The sequence below is a fragment of the Andrena cerasifolii genome, chromosome 1 (assembly GCF_050908995.1).
Source record: "Andrena cerasifolii isolate SP2316 chromosome 1, iyAndCera1_principal, whole genome shotgun sequence".
NCBI lineage: Eukaryota > Metazoa > Arthropoda > Insecta > Hymenoptera > Andrenidae > Andrena > Andrena cerasifolii.
The window spans coordinates 25,700,247-25,722,147 of NC_135118.1; the positions used below are offsets into that span (position 1 = coordinate 25,700,247).

The window sequence follows — 21,901 nt, forward strand, 5'->3', positions numbered from 1 at the left end:
CTCGCTACATCATATTTTCCCTAAGTAAAAAGTGATGGAGAATGTGATAAGGTACCTTTTTCTTTTGATTTTTAGAACGCGTGCCGCCGGGTAGTAGCCCACGCTCGTCCAATGCGTCATTCGCCGAGTTACTGTCCCTCATCGCCCATCACACGTCGCTTACAATTACTCTCGCGATCGTTTCTTTTCGTGCTTTCTTTTTTGAAGAGAGAAGTGACCAAACACGGATACCGCACTATCCCGCGTGCGCACTCCTATAAAGCGTAACTGTACATATTTATAATATACACTGTATACACAATCTGTCCGCGAGAATTCATTAGGCAGGGAATGAATTGTGTCGGGGACAAATGTGTGCAAAGTAAAACGCATCGAGGATACAATATCCGTTCGCGGAGTAAGTTCGTTCTTTTTTTTTTTTTTTTTTTTTAAACATAGAAACTATAAAAAGGATTGGTGAAACGTGCAGTTTTCAATTACAATTCATAGCATAACATCTTCACAACGGAGGATCTGTTTGTTATTACGAAATCACGCGACTGGAAGTTTCTTGCGACGCGGAACTGAAAGAATATTCTCATTCATAGAAATCAATGAAATGTTATGCACTGAATCACGTTTCGAATTTAGCTTATAACCATACATATCACAGTATCCATATAACCCGTCTCCCCCCTCCCATTTTCATAATTCGTAACATCGTCCTAGTGTATTGTTTTCTTCTACTTTTTTTTTTTTAAATGAATACAATCGTTTACGTTTTGATAGAATTACGCCTCGTGTATATATTTCACTCGCTTTTAGAATACCTTGCAAACAGCGTGAAGAGAACTGTTTCCCCTAATAATTACAACGACCCTTCTGTACCATTCTCGCCCGTAAACAGAAGAACAAAGTTAAAGGGAAACTCTAGGTCATAATACTTCTTGTTTTCCAAAGATCTTTGTACTATCGTTTCTACTTTGAAATTAAGGATCTATACGTTCATTCTGCTTCATGGAAGAAAAATATGAATGTAAGTCGTAACACAGTGAGTATAGAACTAAACCCATTAATACAACGTATCGAACGTAGGGGCACGCGCAGAGTGTGTACGTGTCGAGCTCGCTAGAAGTTAATTCGAATCCCCTTTGCTGGCCGTTTCATTACACGTAGCCTCTTACTCGAAATCTTTCGCAGACGTGTGTTAAATAGTGTACGACGGTAGTTACCGATGAATGCTTAAATAATTGAGGAAGCTTCGAGTTAACAATAAATAAGCGGTATTACGTTTAACAGGAGGCAGAGCATGCCAAATTCCTTACTTTACTAGCCGACAGGCTGGTTCATATATAACTTAAGGTGTAATTAAAGAATAATTTAGTTAAATTAATATCACCTAATATAAATATTCATCACGTCATATTGACACCCAGTAAACCCCTGACATTCTCGTACACTATGTAACTGATCGATACAGCTGGAGCCACCTGGAAACCAAAGCAAACAAAAGTAGTACACGTTTCTAAGTAAAGCACGTTTTAAATTTCAAACAATCAAAGTGCTCACGAGCCTTTCCGTACCTTCAAAAAATTCGGGGTCAAGCCTCTATATAAACCACGGACCCCTTCTTTCCTAATAATATCTTTGAAAACACCACTCATGGTGTTAGGAAACTTATCTGGCGATATATCAGCTTGCAATCTTGTTCTGACTAGCGCTAACGGGTATGAACATACTTGGCCGGCTGTGCTTGACGTTGTTCCACACAACAGCAGTATCCAGAACGGCGGTGGCTCATTCTTGTCGTGTGTCCGCAAATACCTGTTTTTCAATGTCTACGGCAGAAGCATTACTGTTAGCGTCGGAGCTGGCGTTCAGTTGCTCTTATAGTACAGCATTTATTCGCTAAGAGCTCGGGACCGGCGGTGAGCATTTAACGTAGAGGGGGCACGATTCCGAGCGATCGTTTCTCGCTACTTTCTTGGCAACAGGAGTGCGCCAGAGTTGGCGGGGATAGCGCCGAGCTCTTAACGCGCAGGCCCAACCGAGCTCTTAGCGAATAAATGCTGTAACGTTACAGTGGTTCCGAGTACTAACTTCGTATACAGCCAGATCGATACCAGCGTATGGAATTATCCCCATTAGATTGGGGACGTAGCCCCTGTAGAAGGACCTCAAACCAGCTTGCCTGTATATCTTCTTCGATGCGTCGATCAAGCCCGCAAACTCGCCTGTTTTTCTAAGCGCAAACCTAGTTTTGAGCACCTGAAACAGATTGTTCGTGGCGTTAACATAAGGCTGCGGATAACCCCTGTATTATTATTAGCTGCCTCAGTTTCGTACCTCGAGTGGATATATGGCTGACTGACTGATCCCACCAGCCAAAGACCCCGCCATTAAACGTTCATAAAGTCCGAGCTCTCTAACGTCGTCTCCTTTGATCGCTCTTTTAATTTGCTCGTAGGCCATGAATTTCAGGGCACTTTCCGGTCCGATCTTAAGTACGTTTATACCGTTCCCTCTCCAGAGACTAGTCGATCCGCCCTCGCGAAGCATGTACCTGAAGCAACTCATGATTTTGCAGTGTCGCGTTCCATGTACCTGAAAGTATGTTTCTTCTTCGTAAAGCAAACAAAGCATAAGTCAGCTGGTTCTGATTCTAACCGTCCTAATAGTTTTGCGCTTGTCATCCGATTGAAATAAAAATTAAACCCAAACGCGGATTCCGATATTTTTAATAGAAATTCGTGGGCGGGAGGAGGTAACGCCAGTTTGCAATTGGTACCACAGTGGGCTGTTAACCCTCGACCGGCGGTGCTGGGTCTTTTTAGACCCAAGCGTAACGATACCGAGTGTAACAGTGGAAAGGGAACCTTGAGAATTCGAAAAAAATTTCTTCTGTACTATTTTAGGAAAAAGAACATCGTTTCAAATGGGTGTAGCAAGGTAGGTACAGTACGCACTCGTTATAAGCTCGACGAACGGGGCTGGCAGCGGGCGTACAGCGCGTTGTGAACACTCCGAGCGAGTGGAAACGAAAGATCCTCTCGCTCGTGCTCGGGTTCTCTCACTCTCGTCCGAAGGATTCCAAGAAATGCTGGGGATAAGCGCCCAACGGGCGCACAACGCATGGTAGAAACGGGCTTATAACGAGTGCATACTGTAGTACGGGGCGAAATTGACCTAGGTGTCAACTTTTATGCGATCACTCGAACCTTCCGCCATTTGAGGGCTCAGTGGCGCACTCAGGATTTAATCTTGGGGTGCGCCGAGTTGAACGGGTAAAAATATTTTTAAGAAAAATTTATTTAATGCAAAAAAATTTAATAAAATTCGTTAAGTGATTATAAAGATTTTTTTAAAACATAAAATCCAGTTTTCTTTTTACAAAGACCCTTTTTGGGGGGTGCCAGGGCCCCTTAGCCCCCCCACTAGGTGCGCCACTGCGAGGGTTAACACGCTCCGTGCCATTGTGGATTTTCAGATTGTTGGTGGGCCATGAGAAGTGATAAAATTAATCAGTTTCTTCGTAGTTTCAACTTTTTTTTCTACTTTCGTTTCACTAGGAAGTTGCAGGATAAATTTGTCCGTTAAATGGAAGCTTCACTTTTTACGATTATTCAAACTTTAAACGAAATTTATAAGTGAACCTCAGTCAGGTCCCATAGCTACTTCAGTGGTACTTCTACAACCGTTAATCCCGCGATTTAAAATGACCCCACCCATGCCAAATAAACTCGTTAATTATTAACATATTTTTTAACCAAATCCATTTTTAAAAAATCTGTTCACACAACTGAATTCATAGTTTAAAAAGACACAACTTTGCAATTTAAACTTTTTTCCTATACCGAATGGTTTCTAAGATATTCAAGAAAAACTATTTCCGCGCCCCAACTTTGAGGGTCGTTTTCACCCCTTCAACATGACCGATTGCCGATAAGAAAACATACGTGTGGAATATTTTTGGCTACTCTACGAACCTGCAAAGTTGCATCAAAATCGGTGAGTACGGGTTCGACGTGCCCCTTGTGACCTTTATACCTCACCCCCAATCAAAGAAGCAACAAGCTGACATTTACAAACGCAATGATTTATATATGTAAAAGCGTCAGTGCTCAAGAGCGGGCAGTAAAAGTGCTCTGGACGTACAAATGATGTCATCGAAACGGCTATGAAACCTGTCGTCTTCATTTATCGACATTAGTTAAATAATATATCATAGCACGCGAGTGGTAAAACAGTTTTCGTGTCGTTTCAATCGATAATACCGATACATTGTTAAATAATCAGAATTGGTTATTATATTTAACTCCAACGTCCTTCGGTGCACTGGCATCGGTCGCGTCCATCGCCGGCAATTAGTAATTCCAAGTTTACGCGAACAAGAACGTCACCCAATTCTATTTCTATGTACATTTTTATAGGCCATTTCTTAGCTCGTAATGATGTTGTAAACCCACCTGCAGATAGACTTTGATCCGGTCCAAAGGGGCGGTACACGTGCGCGAGACAGCGCCCGCTACGCCACCGGACACCAAATGCCGCCACCACATTCCAGACACCATTTCACTAGTCGTGAAATCCTCGGGCACGCCGATGTCCTCCCCAATGTCCATATACTGGAAAAGAAAGCGGTAAACAACAGGGGTCATAGGGACACCGCGGAGCCCTACGTATCACGTGACCAGGCCACGCGCGCGCAGCGAAAAAAAACTTAAGAAACCATCGTCTCGCACGTGGAAGCGAGTGACGCGAAAAACCGATTAAACGCCGACGAGTCACGAGTGACTAATAGTTAGTTAATAGTTAACCCTTTGCTCGTCATGTTCCATGATTCAAATAGCTTAGCCTGTGACAGAGTTTCATGTACTTTCATTGTCGTCACGTGCGCATTTGAAAGAATCTCCAAGGTATTCACGTGATAGATATACATCTCGAGTATATACAGGGTGTCGCGTAACCGAGCGTGCAGGCGGAAGAGTGGTGGAAAATGTGGAATTAAATTTTTTGATATCGCGCTTCCTTTTTGGCGAAATTGGATTTGAACTTTGAATTTAAGCAAGTGCCCATGATTCTGCCTTAAGGCTCGTTCACATTAGGCGAATAAAATTTCAAGACAAGTGAAGGTGAAAGAATTTCTACTTAGCTTGAAACTTGAAAGAAACTTGGAAGCAGGGCCGGCGGGACTTTGAATTCATTATGCAAGTTAAGGGGCCGCTAAAAAACTATATCGCAAATTTAATAATAAAGGAATACAACTCTAGCATTAACAAAATGTAAATATAATTCTATTTTTTTGTGCTGCTTAAAGGAAAAATATATTAAAGAGAAAACAGGTGCAGAAATATGGGACCGTCAAATTAAAGGCGCCAAAAATTGTCTTGCATAAGGAAGGATATTTGCTTGGAAGAATATTTCCAGTGAAGTAAATCACAGGTTCACATTGGTAAAGTAGTTTCAAGATACTTGAAGGCAAATAACTTGACTCATGTGAACGAGGCTTTCCTGTGGGTCCTCGCTTACAATGGCGCCTAAAGCTGTACTTCGGTGCATGCGCACCTGGCCCAAGTTCGAAGCGAATTTTCTAGAACAGTGATTCTCAACCGGTGGGTCGCGAAGTGTTTTCTGAGGGGCCGCGACTGTTTTTTTTTTAAATATTATTAAGCTAGAATTACATTCTGAAATATATATTTTTAACATGTTTTCTTCATCTTACTAAATTTATCATATCTTATATGGGGGTGGGGGGTCGCAGGTTATTTGAATATTATAAAAGGGAATCGTGACTCACAAAATATTGGGAAACACTGTTCTAGAAAATTATAAGCGAGTTATGAGCAAATTTTATTCCATATTTTCGACTTAATTTTCGTCGTTTATGAGACACCCTGTACAACATGTTCGCTGGAAGAATTCTCTTATCAAAAGTCTGCTAATTTTCATTCGGATGTCGGCCGAAGGGAACAATTTAAAGTGTCATCCAAATAATACACGCTTCCTCAGCCTCTTATCTGTTCCGAGCCAGTGTTAACTGGTTATCCTCAGTGATGCTAAAATCACCATGGCTAACTACGGCTCGCTCGATCCGGTGGCCGTAAGTACCACGTGTCACAGATAATTCTTGAACTCCGATCAACCCTACTTTTCCAAGCTACAGACTATCCAGACTCGCGATGTCTGATTTTCAAATGTTTTATCAGCCGCAGACGTTAAGGTAAAAGTCCTAAGTACATCGTATTAAATATTTTATTTTCGCGCGTCGGTAATTCCTTGGTAATTCCATCATGGACGGATTTGAAGATTTGGCGTCCCTAGGCTAACAAGCGTCTGCCGCCCTTTCCGCGAAATATCATCAAATATTTTAATTTAAAACAGTCGAGACAATTTCAAAATTAATTCAATATGGCCTCCAAAATTTGCTGCTCCCCAAAATTTATCCTCCAAAATTTGCTGCTCCCCAAAATTTATCCTGCAAAATTTGCTGCTCCCCAAAATTTATCCTGCAAAATTTGCTGCTCCCCAAAATTTATCCTGCAAAATTTGCTGCTCCCCAAAATTTATCCTCCCAAATTTGCTGCTCCCCAAAATTTATCTTCCAAAATTTGCTGCTCCCCAAAATTTATCCTCCAAAATTCACGGTTCCCCCAAATTTATCCTCCCAAATTTGCTGCTCCCCAAAATTTATCTTCCAAAATTTGCTGCTCCTCAAAATTTATCCTCCAAAATTCGCGATTCCCCCAAATTTTCCGTTCTCCAAAAATTTGCCACCTTCCAAAATTCGCGGTTCCCCCCAATTTTCCGCTCCCCCCAAAATTTGCCGCCTTCCAAAATTCGCCGTTCCCCCAATTTTTCCGAACCCCTAAAATTTGGCGCTTCCCAAAATTTGTTGCTGCTAAAAATTTGCCGCCCTCCAAAACTTGATGCTCCCCAAAATCCATCCCTGGATTCGATTTATGCAGGCGCGGTCAGTGGCGGTCAGTGGCGCACTCAGGATTTAATTTTGGGGGAAGCCGAGTTGAACGGGTAAAAATATTTTCAATGCAAATTCAATAAAATTCATTAGGTGCTTATAAAAATTTATTTAAAAAATAAAATCCAGTTTTCTATTCTTCTTACAAAGCTCCTTATTTGCAAAGCTCCCTGTGCACAGTAGAATGAATTCGATTTATGTTCGAACTGAGAAAATTATATTCAATAAAATTTCGACCGTTCTAATGTGAAGTTTAAATTCTTCTACAATTGTTCATGAGACAGGCCCAAGTGAACAGTTCTCATGCTACTGAAACAGGTTTAGACATTTGTTCAGTATTTCATTTTGTTATTAAATATTTTTCTTAACAAAGAGTGCAATAAATTACGTGCAGTTTAAAAATATTGTTTCCCTCAAAATATCCATGCATTCCTAAATTTGGAGATATGGGCCCGTGGGGCTCAACGTGTGCAATGTTGTAATTTTAATTTACGTGTACACTGTAGGACTAAGCGACGCTACTGGATCATATATTTAAGAAATATTGTAGAAGTGTCCGCGAGGTAGTCGACAAACATGTAAACTGGGTCGGTCGTACACTCTGCTCATTTGATTTTGTCCGATCTAGCATTAATGCAGAGCAGAGAGCATCCCACTTAGCATCCACGTTGCGAGCATTTCGTTTTTCCCTAACACCGTATCCATAAAATATTGTAAACGCAGATGGCAACCGCTTGAACTTGATTCACTCTCCGGTTTGCATTTTCAGTGATCCAAGGCTTATTGTTATCCAGGCGCAGAAAATAGTCTAATACCCAAATTAAGCATCGAATGATCGTCACGCAAAAGTTATGCAAATTCCGCGAACCAGAAACTGAAATGGAACTTTACTCTTCGCAGCGAGACCGAACGAAACGTTTAAAAGGAAGAAAAAACGTTTAGCAAGCAGTTTCGTAGACTTGTTAATTGCCACGGTCGTCAATGGCGAGTAATTGCATTTATCACGGTTGTGTCTGAACATTATCGACGTGACGATAATCTCGTGATAAATATTACCTTTAACAAATTCTCATGGCGGGGAAAGAGGGACGAGAGATACTTAGGGAAATATTCTGACTAGAAAGTGTAAACACAGTCGTTGACGCGACGTCAGCCAAGTACGAGTACCAAGAGAAAAAGAAATTGAAGCATTATTTCCGTGTTCCAATATACCGCCGACGCATCCTGTAATTAAGATTGCGGGCAGGTAAAGTGGCCGCTTGACAGAGACCGTAAAACCTCGCCAAAGGTGGGCGAAAGGACGAGCGGAATTGACAGAGTCGCGTGTCAAAATGTAATTTACGAACTTCGACGATTGGTTGGTTAATCAACTGGCATTCTATTAGCCGCTGAGTATCTATTCGATAACGGCGTTGCAATTCCGTTCAAAACCATTTGCTCGTTATCAGAATTTCCATTTCAAAATTCAAGTTCACAGTCAGTAGAATTTGCTGATCTTGATTAAAAACTTATTAAACTAGAATTAAAAAAAGAAACAAGTACTACACGTACCCTTTTGCAAGTTTGCAGTTTTATTCTATCGCTTTTTAATATTATAAAAAAATTTGCAACTAGAAGTATCCATTTGTAGCGAAATAGGAGCATCGTGAAGAGAGGGTCTCACAAAATATCCTATCGCCAGATATCAGCAATTATAGATAGTTATCTCAAACTCAAAATCCGTAAAGATTGCTAATCTGTAGACGCGTGGCTATCGTCTAAATCAGCGCAATGGAAGAATATTGTGGAACACAGAAATGGCAACGTCTTAAAAAAACTTGATCAATTTTAGCAAAAAAGGGAAATTATAGTTTTCTTGGCGGTAGAAATTCAATTTTGCAAATACTTGCAAAATTTTAGTTCGAACGATAAAGTAACGTCTACTGAGTATGTCTGATTAATTTGAAGTGGATCGGACTTTTGGTTTTCTGGCAATCAGGTCTGGCATGCGGAAGGATATCGCTCTCTTCACGAAGCTCCTATTCCGCTATAAATAGATATTTTTCCTTACAAAATTTATTTTACAGTCTTAAAAGTTGATAGAATAAAGCTACAAACTTGCAAAAGGATGCGTGCGATACTTGTTTCTTTTTTTAATTCCCGAAAAATTCGGTTCTCTTCAGCCGTCACACTAGGAAGACTCCTTAAGATCTAGTACGAAGCAGTTTCGGGTAACGTTTCCATAGACCCGTCTGTCTCCTGTTAAATTCCCTGAATCTCCTACCACAAGTTGGATTTACTGTCAGATAATTTACGCCTCGTCAAATCGATTCAGCCCAGTGTGCAACGTAATCGGTTATGTTTACAGAGGCGTTACTGTAATATATTACATTGACGCAGAATAATCTGTGTACGTTTCACACACGGCTGCCTACTGTGTTCCCACCGCGATTCCCCGAAAAGGTTGCACCTTCGAAGGAGCTTCGGCACTGTCAGGTTTCCCTGAATTAGATTTCGACCTTGTACTTCTTCGGATTGCACAAGCCGTTCTTATCTACGTTTTTATGCAAAGAGGAATCCAAAGGCAATTTCACTCTAAATCCATGCGCGGACCGAAAGGGTGGGACCTTGATATTTCGAAAGTTACGCGGCCGAATATGTATAGCACGCCCAGCGTGGAGAAAATTATTTTTAAAATGTAACTGTAATTATATAACGCACCAAGCCGCGGCGACTAAGTGTCCGAATTGATAATTTCCGTCGGGCAAATCGGAATTTCTAAGAAAGCACGCAGCGCGTTTCAAGGTAGACGATAAAAAAAGCGATTGTCCCAAGGCGAGACCAAGTCTACGTTCGCGAAATACGTGCCACTCGAACGCAAGTAAGGAGCCTTGTTAACCCTTGTACAGCGAAAACAGGGTCCCTTTGGATACACCCAATAGTAATTTACGTCACTCATCACTTATTACCGCCACTGCTATAAGAAAGCAAAGAATACGCACAGTAACAATTCCAACATCCACTGTGGAAGCTAGTTTCCTAATCTCTACGAACGAAATTTCCTTGTGGGCGAAAATGGACCGCCCTGTATCCGCTGCCTAAGGGTCAAGTGGAAGAAGGAAGCGAGCGTGTCATTGGAAGCCATTTCTCGCTCTTGAAACCGTTCCGTTGATCAGAGGACGCGAACGACGGGAGGATCGGACAGAAATGACGGTCACGGATACTCAACTTTAATATGGAACATGAGGACGAAATCAGCGTCGACGTCCACCATGTCCATTGAAGCCAAAAGTCAAATAAATTCGCGGCGCCCGGCGGTTCGGTTAAAGTCGAATAATCGCGAGGGACGACTGAAAAGAGCGGACACGCGTGCAGGCTTTCTGCGGTTATGTCGGGCTGCGAGCCAAAAAAACTATTTGGTGTCTGGCCCAGCCGCTGTCTCTGTCGAATCGACAATATTTCGCTTCCAATGTGGATATACTACGGTCACGAGACTAGCCGACGGTATTTCGACACTGGCCGAGCGGAGAGCGGGACGGGGGAGGGGGGGAGGGGGGGAGAGGGCCGAGAAGCGCTCGGAAATTCTGTCCTCGGGAACGTTTTCATTCTTATGCAGGATCAGGCATCGCGGTGCACTTGACTCTGACCAAAGTTCAGCTCCACTTCACGTAGGGTAACGACAATGGTGGTCGAGCGTGTGGGACGCAAGCGTGAAAGTTGAACGATTGCGAGGAATATGAGACTTTGACCGTTTCTCGACGTGCTTCCAAGTCCAAGTGGCCGTTTAACCGTCGTCAACGTGGTGCCTTCGAGAGAGAGAATGCGATCGACACTCGGGGGTATTATAAATTATAGATTACGCCTTTTCGGGATCTGCGCCCGGGCTAGATAAAGATATTAACACCTACGGGATATGTCGAGGTCGTAAAGTTTACAGGCTTGAGGTTTTGGAACGCGCGGTCTGGAAACCTAACCTCCAAAAAAAATGCCGGACCTGTTATTCCGAAACCTCGAAGCTGTAAACTTTATGACCTCGCTACATTCCTTCTAGGTACATACTATACATACATATTCGTACACGTGTCGTTAACGACGACTTATCGTTGCCTCGACGACTTTATTTTCTACGTTTCTTTTGTTCTTGCACAGTGTAGTATGCAAATTCCGCATTTTCCGATCGCCTTTCTTTCGTCGTATATTTAGTCAAATTTGTTGCGCAAACTTTTTATCATAGGGGTTTAAGGAAGGATTTATACAGATAATTGCACGCTAATCGAGGCAGGAAACAACGCAGATTACAATGATATACCGATAAGATTAGTGACTAATGGATATCGAGGAGAACCGTTGAGGTATTCAAAGTCCCGCCAACATGTGACCGTGATTTTCTCGTATCACGAGCGATCTGTGTAAAATGTTTTATCAGCAGACGGTATGTACTTATCGCGCTGGGTCTTTTTCGACCCAAGCGTATAACTCTACCGAGTGTAATAGTAGAATGGGAAAGAGAGATATCGAAAACATTGCTTCTGCACTCTAAGAAAAAGAACACCGTAAGCGGGTATAGTAGGATAGTTAATACGGGTCGAAATTGACCCACGCGTCGACTTCTGCGCGTCACTCGGGCCGTCCGCCGTCCGAGGGTTAAGTCGATCTTTATTCGCATTTTCCTACTCTTATTTGTACCACAAGGTACAACACGACCAAACTGCGATAAGGCGAATACAGAGAATAACATCAATGTTTGAAACAATCCGTCACCCGCCGCAAAAAATACAAACGCGAGTAACGGCGGCTAGAAATTACGGGGAAATCGATATCGCAAGTTGAGTGTCAGATAACAATCGTCCGGTCACCGTCTACGTACACCATACTTCGCAGCGAAGTATAGGGCGCGTGTTAGGAATACAGCTTAATTCCTCTTTATCCAATATTTTTGTAAGCTTTTGAAGAATCCTCAATTTTAAAAAAAAATTGAATTCAAAAATGTATCAGTTATCGTTGTTTCCTCAGTGGTAGTTAAAGGAAATGTTAAAACTCGTGTTTCTGCATGTCGGTATAATTGACTCAATACCACAAGGCTTGAAGTGTTATGTTGGTATCACTGGCTTATTCCGAGAACCCTCCATCGATGGGATATAAATTTTAATATACCATTCTGTCTGATGGGAACAATTTTAGTTTTATTACCGTTCGTAGTCTAAACTTTGTTTCCACTACTGCTGAACGTTTAATATTTCTCGGGATTTCTTTTACCCCGAAGCGTAAAAAATACATCGGACTGTTAATCCTCGAGTAACGAATCCCATGACGCTTACTCGCGACGCTCCTGCTTACGTATGCACAAGTATTATGCAATTTCGTTGATATAACGCGATACTCGCGCCTAAGCGCCTTCTGACATAATGTCATTAATTTGATAATAAAAAAAGAAGCTTCCAGTAGACGTCATGACCGACGAAAATTGGATATTTCGATAATTCGCTACCGAAATCATTCTTCGAAGATTCATAAATTAACAGGTGAAGCTTTCATAGGTTCCCGATGATAAACGCAGAAATATTATTGCCTTCGAATAACTGCAAACCCACAAACATAAATCAACTGAATTTTTATCAGCACATTTTACTTTTCACGTGCACCATAATCAGTGCGACTGGGAAATATTATTCCACACCAGGAAATAAAAAAGAGACTGAGGAGCGAACGATTTTATCACGCATTCGAATCGACGCTTTTCCAAAAGTGTATAACAATAAATAGTTTTTAGTGCTCCCTTAATAAATACAATTATTCCGATCCCAAAATCTGGATATCCATAATTTCTCATCCGGTTACGTTCACTTCTTTATCATCAATTATCTTCCGTCGATACGTCAGGGAGAGTGATTTTCAATACGGTTAGAAAAAATCCTTTCCACTTTCGAATGACTCAATGCTGCTTCATTCATCTTTCGCAACTGCGAATTCCAACGGTGGGAATTCTATAAGTGCTCTGAATATCGTGTACTTGAACGCTACCAACATACCCGTGCAAAATTCCCGCCGCGGTGACAGGGACGCGCGTACAGAACAATCTCGAACGAAACGGAGAAGGGAAAGGATTTACATTCGCGATGAATCATCGTTTTACTCGCCACGATAAAGCCCTGTTCTGTCACAGCGTACCCCTTACTCAACGCTGAAGCGCGATTCACGAAATTACAAGCTACTTTACGAAAGCTACTGTTACACGCCGACATTTCCGAGCAATTCCTCCGAGATCCGCGCGAAAAATTCCCCCAAGCACGTGCTCGTTCTAGCAGCTGTCATTTCTCGCCGGTTCGCCAACTTCAATTCCCGCCGTTCCGCTGTTCGTGAAACGAAAAATACCATGCACACGTGCCTCGATAAGAGTTACTAGGGACCTCTTGGACCGGTGCCTTATTTCGCGAGGCAATGACACTCAATGGATTGATAAATATACACTCGATAGGAGGCTATTTATTTGGCACTTCCAAGAATATATTCCATTATCGAGGCTCGATTAAAATTCGACAGAATTTCGCAACGGCGATAGGTCTTGAAAGAAAGGAACGGGGGAACGGCCACCCGTGGACTTTCGCTTTCTCCTTCCCGTCTGCCACGTGATACTTTTCACCGGACCTTCCTCATAACCTATACTGATCGACCGCCTGCCCGAAATCCACGCTCGCGCAAAGACCCCCCCCCCCTCCCCCTCCACCCCCCCGGCTAGCTCGGCGTTACAATGCAGTTCCAATAGCGTGTATCTTTTAAAATCACTGTCAATTTTCGAGCGGACCTACGAAGACGCCTGAGATTAACCGTCGGTTGCCCCCCATCGCTGCCTCGCGAGGACTATATTTGAAGTTCGCGAGAGGTTAAGCCGCGGTGAAATTCTTAGCCGCGTTTGGACTCGTTACCTCTTTAAGTGACCATAGATAGCTACGCTGCTATTCCGCGCAAAGAGACACTCACCCGTTGCAGGAGTTCATGATAGCCTTGAAGGAATTCCTCGCAAACTTGACAGGTAGACGGGATGCCCTCGTGCTTCAGTAATCCCGGTTTTTTTAGCGTGTACATTCCTTTGGGACGTTCACTGAGCAGCGAGGCTTTTCCGCGTGAATAAGGCCGGGTAAGTTGAACGGAACCCGATCCGCGTACTGGCGAACTATCCTTCGACTGTGATCACGCGCGGGGGGCGGGGGGGGGGGGGAGGAGAGGAGCGCGCGTACGGGGAGACGGGAGGCGGGAGGATAGATGAAAACTGCTCGGCGGAAGCGTGGCTGCTACAGGAATCGAAGAAAACGAGCCTCGCGACGAGCCAGCGATTTGAGAGCTCGGAGTCCGATCTCAAGACTGAAGAGCGCGAGGAAACAGCAGGGGGAACCGAAACGAAGATATCACGCTCGTCTATCCGGGGAAGCCCCCACCATATCCCCCTTTGCAACGTCTATACTCTACGTCATTCTTGCGCGTATATAGCGTATGCCTTCGAACAGCGTACCTGTTGGCTTTAGTTTTTCGTACTCTATTAGACGATCGATTATCGCCACCATTAACTCCGCTTATCAGCCCAAGAAATTATTCGACTCTTAACGAGCGTAATCGTGCTAGACTGTAACTTATATCTCGATAATTGGAGACTTAAAAAATAGTGGCCGCCGCATTCCATCTGTTAACGCAATTAATGGAATAATCTGTTCAACTTGTTTTACTGCTTTTATGTACCACAATTATATAATACATTCCGTAATGACTGGATGCTGTGCGAACGTTAAGATTTAGGTCGAAGGTGCTTATATCGGTCGCACAGAAGGACGCGCGATCGCGCGGCCTCTTTTCACGTGAAAGTTAACTATTCCGGTAGGAAAATCGAATGCCATAGCGAGCAAACGGTAGCGGCGGCTGCCGCGGAGCGAGCAACGCTCCTGCGAGCTTTTGTGACGGATATGTGCGTGACCAAGAAAAGTGGATTGGATATATAGGTGAAACTTTTTTCACGGTGCGTTGGTATAACGAATTCATCCGCGTGCATCACGCATGCGAGCCACGCATACTAGACTGAAACCGTTCCAGGCGCAGTAGCACAGCCGCATTACGGAAATACACGCGGGAATAATGAAGTGCGTCATCGTTCGGGGAAACTGATACCAGACTAGGCCTTAGACGCCTTTTACTTTCCACTGTAATTCCCGATAGAAGCTCGCGATTTTTCGAAAATATCTTCGGATATATTCCTGCTTCTTTATTAAAAGTGTTAACTTTAGTTCGGTAATGTGTATTTGCGGGAAGAAATTTGGTTGAGAATTTTTATTTCGTTAAATTTTAAAAGCCGGTTGAATATCTTGCTGGATTTAACCAGTAATCGGTAAAAGCGTAATTGAGAATATCGATGCTGATGCGACCAGAAGAGTGGCAGTGAACTTCGGGTGCCTGGCGGCGGCCATGTTGGTAGGCCCAGGGCTCGGAGACACGTGGTACAGCACTACCGTGCTCTGTGCCCAGCAGACGATGACCTCACACAGGCACGCGCGCGCACGCTCGTGCGCGGCTGACGAAACGTTGCGAGATATTTCGCCACCCCGAGAAATCCCGCCGTTTGCGATTAAGTTTAAACTACAAGATGTTGAAAGAGCGGCAGATCCACAAAACGACGATTATTAACAGTCACTATCATCGAGCTCTTGAATACCACCCAAAACGCATCGCTGCGTCCTTTACTTCCTCATTAAGTAAATTATAATCGTCTGGCGTCCCTTATGCATATGCATAAGTACGTAAATGCACGGCCATACATGTATCTCCATAATTCGCGTTTTATTAATGGCTCGAGTCGCACTGCAGCGACTAGAGTAAATACTAATTCCGTTGGATACGAAAATTACAAAGAAGTCAATGAGAAATCATCGCGCAACTCTTCCTCTTTGTTATTATCCTGTAGCTGCATAACTGTAAAAATGGCACCGACGTGTTTCCCCCTATTGTCACATTCAGCGTAAAAGTGCCATGCGCCGAGTATTCCCCCTATCCTCTCGCCACACGTAAGTATACCGAGTTTACTACCTCCGAGGAAACATGAGTCGCGTAAACTGATTTGCGTGCTCTATGTTGGAAAGTTCTGTGGCAAAAGAGAAGTGATCGAATCGAAGGGAGGTGTGCTAACATTTTAAATAGTCTTTCAGACTCGCGTTTCGATCTTCCACAGAGACGGTTTCAATGGTTCTCTTTTTCCTGCCATATTAAGCGCGCTGTCAAAATAAGTAGTCCCTAATCTACAGTACGCTTCAAGTCACTCTCGTCGCTAGTATGCTCACTGTTATCGGTATGTGGTGCGATGGGCGCATACGATAGCAATTAAAATAATCGAGGTTACATCGAACGAATATCACTCGATTCGCAACCCTTTTATTCACTACGCGAAGGTACACGGGTCGTGCGGATAAAAAAAAAGGGAGAAGCTTGGACGGCGCATGCGCGGGGGGGGGGGCGCGGTAAGGCGCATGCGCGCCGGAATCGAGTCGAACACGGCGTGGAAAGGCGCTGGGAACAGCTGGGAGATTATCAAGGTCATTCGGAATGACTAGCGCGTCACACCTCCAGTCGAGCCCTCCGCGTCGACGAATCAGAGGCCTCGGACCCACTCGATCGTCACTCGACACACGCAAACTACACCCACGAGTTCATCGTACAATAGTTTTATAGCGGAGAGACGCTCCGATCCAATTGCGCTACTACGCTTGTGCCCCGATAATGAGGGGCGGACGTGTAGCGCTACTTTTTTTTCCTCGTTACGTTCCAACGATTCGATTAACAATTACTATTATCTCATGTCCGTGATTTGGGAGATGGGGAAACCTTTTAATCACCATTGCACGGAAGAACTTTGAATGCGGATCTAGTGAAGTGTATCTAATCAGGCGATTTTTGTAATATAGCGAACGTAATTAGAATTTCTCAGCCGAAATGGGAGATAGAGTTATGCTAATATAATATTTAATGTAACTTAGGGATTTTATAAATATTATATTAGTATAATATTTAATATAATTAATATTAATATTAAAAAATCTGAGCTAACTCTGTGGAATAAAAAGTAGAGAAAATCCCTATGTTATATTAAGTATTATATTATAATATTTAATATAACTTAGGGATTATATTATATTATATTAATATAATATTTAATATAACTTAGGGATTATATTATATTATATTAATATAATAATTAATATAACTTAGGGATTATTATATTATATTAATATAATATTTAATATAACTTAGGGATTATTATATTATATTAATATAATATTTAATATAACTTAGGAATTTCCTCTACTTTTTATTCCACAGACTTAGCTCGATTTTCGAGAAGTTAATATACCCGATTAGTTCCCAACATAATTACGCAATCAACACTGTTTAATCGGTGCACTCACGTTTGTATGGTGCCAGTACTCGATGAGGCCCAGAAGATCGGAGCTCGGGGCGTAGAGCAGAAAGTCCCGCCACTCGTTGAAGCTTATGGTCAGACTTCCGTCCTTGTCCATTCTAGAAAATCGATAGGAAAATCACGCTTCCGCGTCCCCCGCGCCCGCGGGCATCGCTCGCGCCTGAAAACTCACCGTTGTAACAATTTCTTCGCCTCCGCGTAGTCCATCTTTATCCCCAGCTCCTCGAACGCCCTTATCAGCTCCTCCAAATCGATTCTCCCTGCGATAACGAAATCGTATTACGGTACACGTCCAGGCGGCGAACAATGGTGGTTTCTGTTTTTTCTACCGAACGAACAAACAGCAATAACGGTGACATCAACGGACACAGGTTGCGCGACTTTAGTTGACAATGATAATCCGGTCTCGTTGTTGTTAAGTAAACTCGAGATACACATCTGTACACAGAGTACGTGTTCCATAAAACAGCGTGATTTTGCGTTGCCCCTGTTTGCCTACGCATGACTCGCGATTCATCAAAACCGCCGGGTTGACCTTGAACTTTTTCAATCGCGACGTGCATGATGCTTTTTAATATATGTTTAGTCACCGATAAAAAGTCCAGTCCAATGATGTCACAGCGCTGACCCTGGAGTGGCCTTAAGCGCTGGAACGTCATTATCTATTGCTACTGTACGGTGACGTGTGGCGGATAATGGGTATTGGAGATGCACAGCAGACGATGACGTGCTTCTTATCGAAATTTTCTGTTTTAAGGCCAAGGCCATTCCAAGTTCACTATTACGCATCATAAAATCTATTTTTTCATTCTGCACAAAAACATATCGAAGCTCTGACATTTAAGCTTTTGAAGCAAACTAGGGTTCACTGTCGATTTTTTTTCTTCAAATTTCTTAACTATTTTTATTAGTTTAATTGTATTGCGAATAGGATACAAATCGTTGGATGGTAGTGATAAATATGAAATAAGATTGAATTCTTAGGCTTACGGAATTTTCGGCGATGTTTTTTTATTACAAATATGCTTTTGTATGAAATGAAAATTTGCGGACCTTGCAGCAAGAGGGGTGCAGCTTCGTATTTATCAGCTTTGAGTAAATTAGAGAAAAGTGTTTATAAAATTGTTGCTTTGATTTAATATTAAAAAGCGTAATATTCAATTTCCCTAAGTGAAAAATATATATTTTCACACAATAATAAGTAGTCGTTATTGAGTTGATAAGTTTTTATTTCTATTTTTGGCGAAAAAATATTCCATAATAAAAGTTTTAATATTAATATTTTTAAATATTAATACTAATATTTCAAAGTATTCAAAAATATTAGTATCAATATTTCACTTTAAAAAATATTAATATTTCCATTTGAAAAATATTAATATTTTTATTTTTAAAATATTAATATTTTTATTTTTAAATTAATAATATTTTTATTTTTAAAATAATATTTCCATTTGAAAAATATTAATATTTCTACTATATTTTTATTTTTAAAATATTAATACTTTTATTTTTAAGATATTAATATTTCCATTTGAAATATATTAATATTTCCATTTGAAAAATATTAATATTTCCATTTGAAAAATAGTAATATTTCCATTTGAAAATATTAAATATTAATATTTAATATTAAATATTAAATATTCAAGTGGAAATATTAATATTTCTACTATATTTTTATTTTTAAATATTAATATTTTTATTTTTAAAATATTAATATTTTTATTTTTAAAATATTAATATTTCCATTTGAAAAATATTAATATTTCTACTTTATAATATTAATATTTCCATTTGAAAAATATTAATATTTCTACTTTCAAAATATTAATATTTCCATTTTAAAAATATTAATATTGATATTTCTATTTTTATTCATTTGCAATAAATCGCTCATTTGTCATCAAATTTGCATCAAACGTGCACCAAACGATGTAAATTTTTTTTACATATATAACACGTCATAACTCAAAAGCCATAAAAAATGAAGTTGCACCCCTCTCTCTCTTTCTGCAGGGTCCTCAATTACTTCAGGTGACAGCTTTTATAGAAGCGTCCTCTGATACATGTAGTTACTTCCGTATTACTTTTTCAAATGCGCCAACCACTCGCGCCATCTACTCACCATCCTTGTTCTTGTCGAGGTGGGAAAATTGCAAGCGCAGATTTTTTTCATGCTCCCGTACATAATGTATAAACTCAGCCAGGCTGATGTCGCCACTCTTCGTGCTGTCCGACCTGGCCAAAAATTCCTGAAATGGAAAAACCCGCGGGTGACACTGCAACTCGAAAAAGCTGCTCTACCACCGGAAGTATAAAATATCGCTTTCGTAAATTCCCTCGAAACATTCACGCATGAGCGGATAATAGTAAAGATTGCGCAGAAAACGTTTAAAAAAACAATTCGAATTAAATACGAATTGAATAAAAATTTGTGGGGCAAGGTTTCTATTTAAAAATTGTTTATGAAGAAGTTTCTGAAATACAAAATTAATCTGATATCTAAAAGAATAATCCACAAAATTATGCGATAAAAAGAAACTTTGTTAATATAATTTCTACTTAGAAAAGAATTTGAAATAGTTAGAAATGTGTATGTTGAAATGCATTTTTTACTGGGACGCTAACAATACATACCAGCCTTGAGGAAATCGTACAAATTGCATTCAGCGCGAAACATAATCGATACACATAATCAGCCTTTAAGGACAATGCTGGTTAACTTTATTTCAATCGCGGGACTTATATTCCAACTATTTCTCTTAATAAAACATTTGCTTTAGAATTAAAAGGATAATTTGTGAGCAATTAATATATGAAGATAAACGAAGCAAAAATATTTATCAGAAGCAAAAGGTGATTAAAATAAATTCTGAGAAAATTGTGTGTGCTGCATCGTGCTCCTAAGTATCCGCAACGAGAGCCTCGCGGTTTAAAATTTTAGAGCTAATTTGAACTTTCTTGTGACATGTAACGTCAAACATGTTTATTCCTATTTTATTAGTTCATTTTTCTATTTTAATTATTCGCGGACTAATAAACCAGCAATGTTCGTTGGCATTCATGCTTCGCGAGCAAAGCGTAAAACGAGAAAACACAAAATCGATAACTATGCAGAGCTCCGTAAAATAAATCCAAGATTTATCTGCAAGATATGTGCGGCCAGGACACATATATACAGGGTGTTACCGAACTGGCGATACAATACGAAACTGGGTGGTTCGATAAGAAGAAATAATTAAAAAAATATAGAACCCCTTTCTGTGCAAGACTCCATTTTCAACAGAATCGATTCTAAAAACCCACCTCGTACGCATCTGCCAAGAAATTGGCAGGCTGCATACAAATGGGAATTATACAATTACATAATGACTTATTTTCGAACAATGCGTCGTTTTCCACCAAACGAAGACTGAAAATCCACCTAGACTTTAAACTCGATAGTCTCGAAATGTATGCTTCGATCGAAAGGAATCTACTCTGAAAAATTCGAATCATTTCTCAACAATGATTCATCGTTCCATTTTACCATTTCTCTTAAAGCCAGAGTCTCAAATCAAAGAATATTTTCCTACATTTCCACGTAGAATCCCACCCTCTCAATTTACATCGTCCGTTTAGCGACACCCTGTATAACGAAGAAATTTCTCGAGCACCAAGAAATTATCCAGAAAATCTACAATGTGGTTCGCTAAATCACAACCGGGAGTAATTAAGCATCGCACAATGTTTAACAGACTCAAGGAAAATTCGAAAGTCCCACCAAAATGTGTATTTGCATGTGTGGTTCGACCCGTAGCGTGCTGGCACCTTGACACGTATCGAAGCGAAGTATGATGTATTCAGGGAATTCCACGTACCTCGGCATAGTATTTGTCCACGCCGACCTCGCGCAGCGCTTTGGACAAGTCCTTCACGTCTATCTTCCCGTTCCCGTCTAAATCTAACGTCTGGAATATTTTCTCCAGCCTCTCCTCATCCTCTGCCGGCAACTCGTGCAAATAATGCGGCGGCATTACGCCGTGCACCGCACTTCCTCGATTACCGGGCATGGTTCTGTCACTTCCTATGTCGCAAAGTACTCAACGGCAGTTTGTCGGCCGTCCACGCGTGCCCGTCTACTTCTTCGTTCCCTTCTTCACGTTCGAAAGGCCACGACGTCCCCCGCGAACCGCTCGCTAACTCTTTACACGGCCACCGCACGAACCGTTTCGATCGTTACGCACGTCTACGGGCGAACTCATAGCTGCACCACACACGTGGCTGGCGAAACGGCGTACATCGATCCGCCAACAATTCACGCACTTTCTGTAAAACCGGAGGAAAACGTTTACCCTGACCCGGGGGCCGTCGCGTCGTCGATCTTAACGCGCTCCCTCGGAACACTTCGCCGACGATCGACGACGATTTACGGGGAACGGGATTCCGGGCTCTCCACACCCTTTTCTGTCGCAGCGAGTCCACCCGAATCGACCGTGTTATTCACCGCGCGACATCGAACCGGAATACCC

At 41.6% G+C, this 21,901-nt stretch overlaps 1 protein-coding gene across 3 annotated transcripts; it reads right to left on the reverse strand.

The window, feature by feature from the left end:
- Positions 1-193: 193 nt before the first annotated feature.
- On the reverse strand, positions 194-21,828 carry Scamc (Short Calcium-binding Mitochondrial Carrier). Of its 3 annotated transcripts, XM_076818035.1 has the most exons (9): positions 21,251-21,828; positions 19,516-19,642; positions 17,560-17,647; positions 17,374-17,485; positions 4,446-4,604; positions 2,326-2,583; positions 2,080-2,247; positions 1,563-1,817; positions 194-1,469 (listed from the first exon to the last, which is right to left on the reverse strand). In XM_076818035.1, exons 1-9 carry the CDS (start codon positions 21,440-21,442, stop codon positions 1,395-1,397), a joined length of 1,434 nt encoding a protein of 477 aa, XP_076674150.1. In that variant the 5' UTR covers positions 21,443-21,828; the 3' UTR covers positions 194-1,394. The 3 variants fall into 3 exon arrangements, with proteins under 3 accessions (XP_076674150.1, XP_076674157.1, XP_076674161.1); XM_076818042.1 differs by lacking the exons at positions 17,374-17,485; positions 17,560-17,647; positions 19,516-19,642; positions 21,251-21,828 and adding an exon at positions 13,913-14,114; XM_076818046.1 differs by lacking the exons at positions 17,374-17,485; positions 17,560-17,647; positions 19,516-19,642; positions 21,251-21,828 and adding an exon at positions 10,164-10,229.
- Positions 21,829-21,901: the final 73 nt, after the last annotated feature.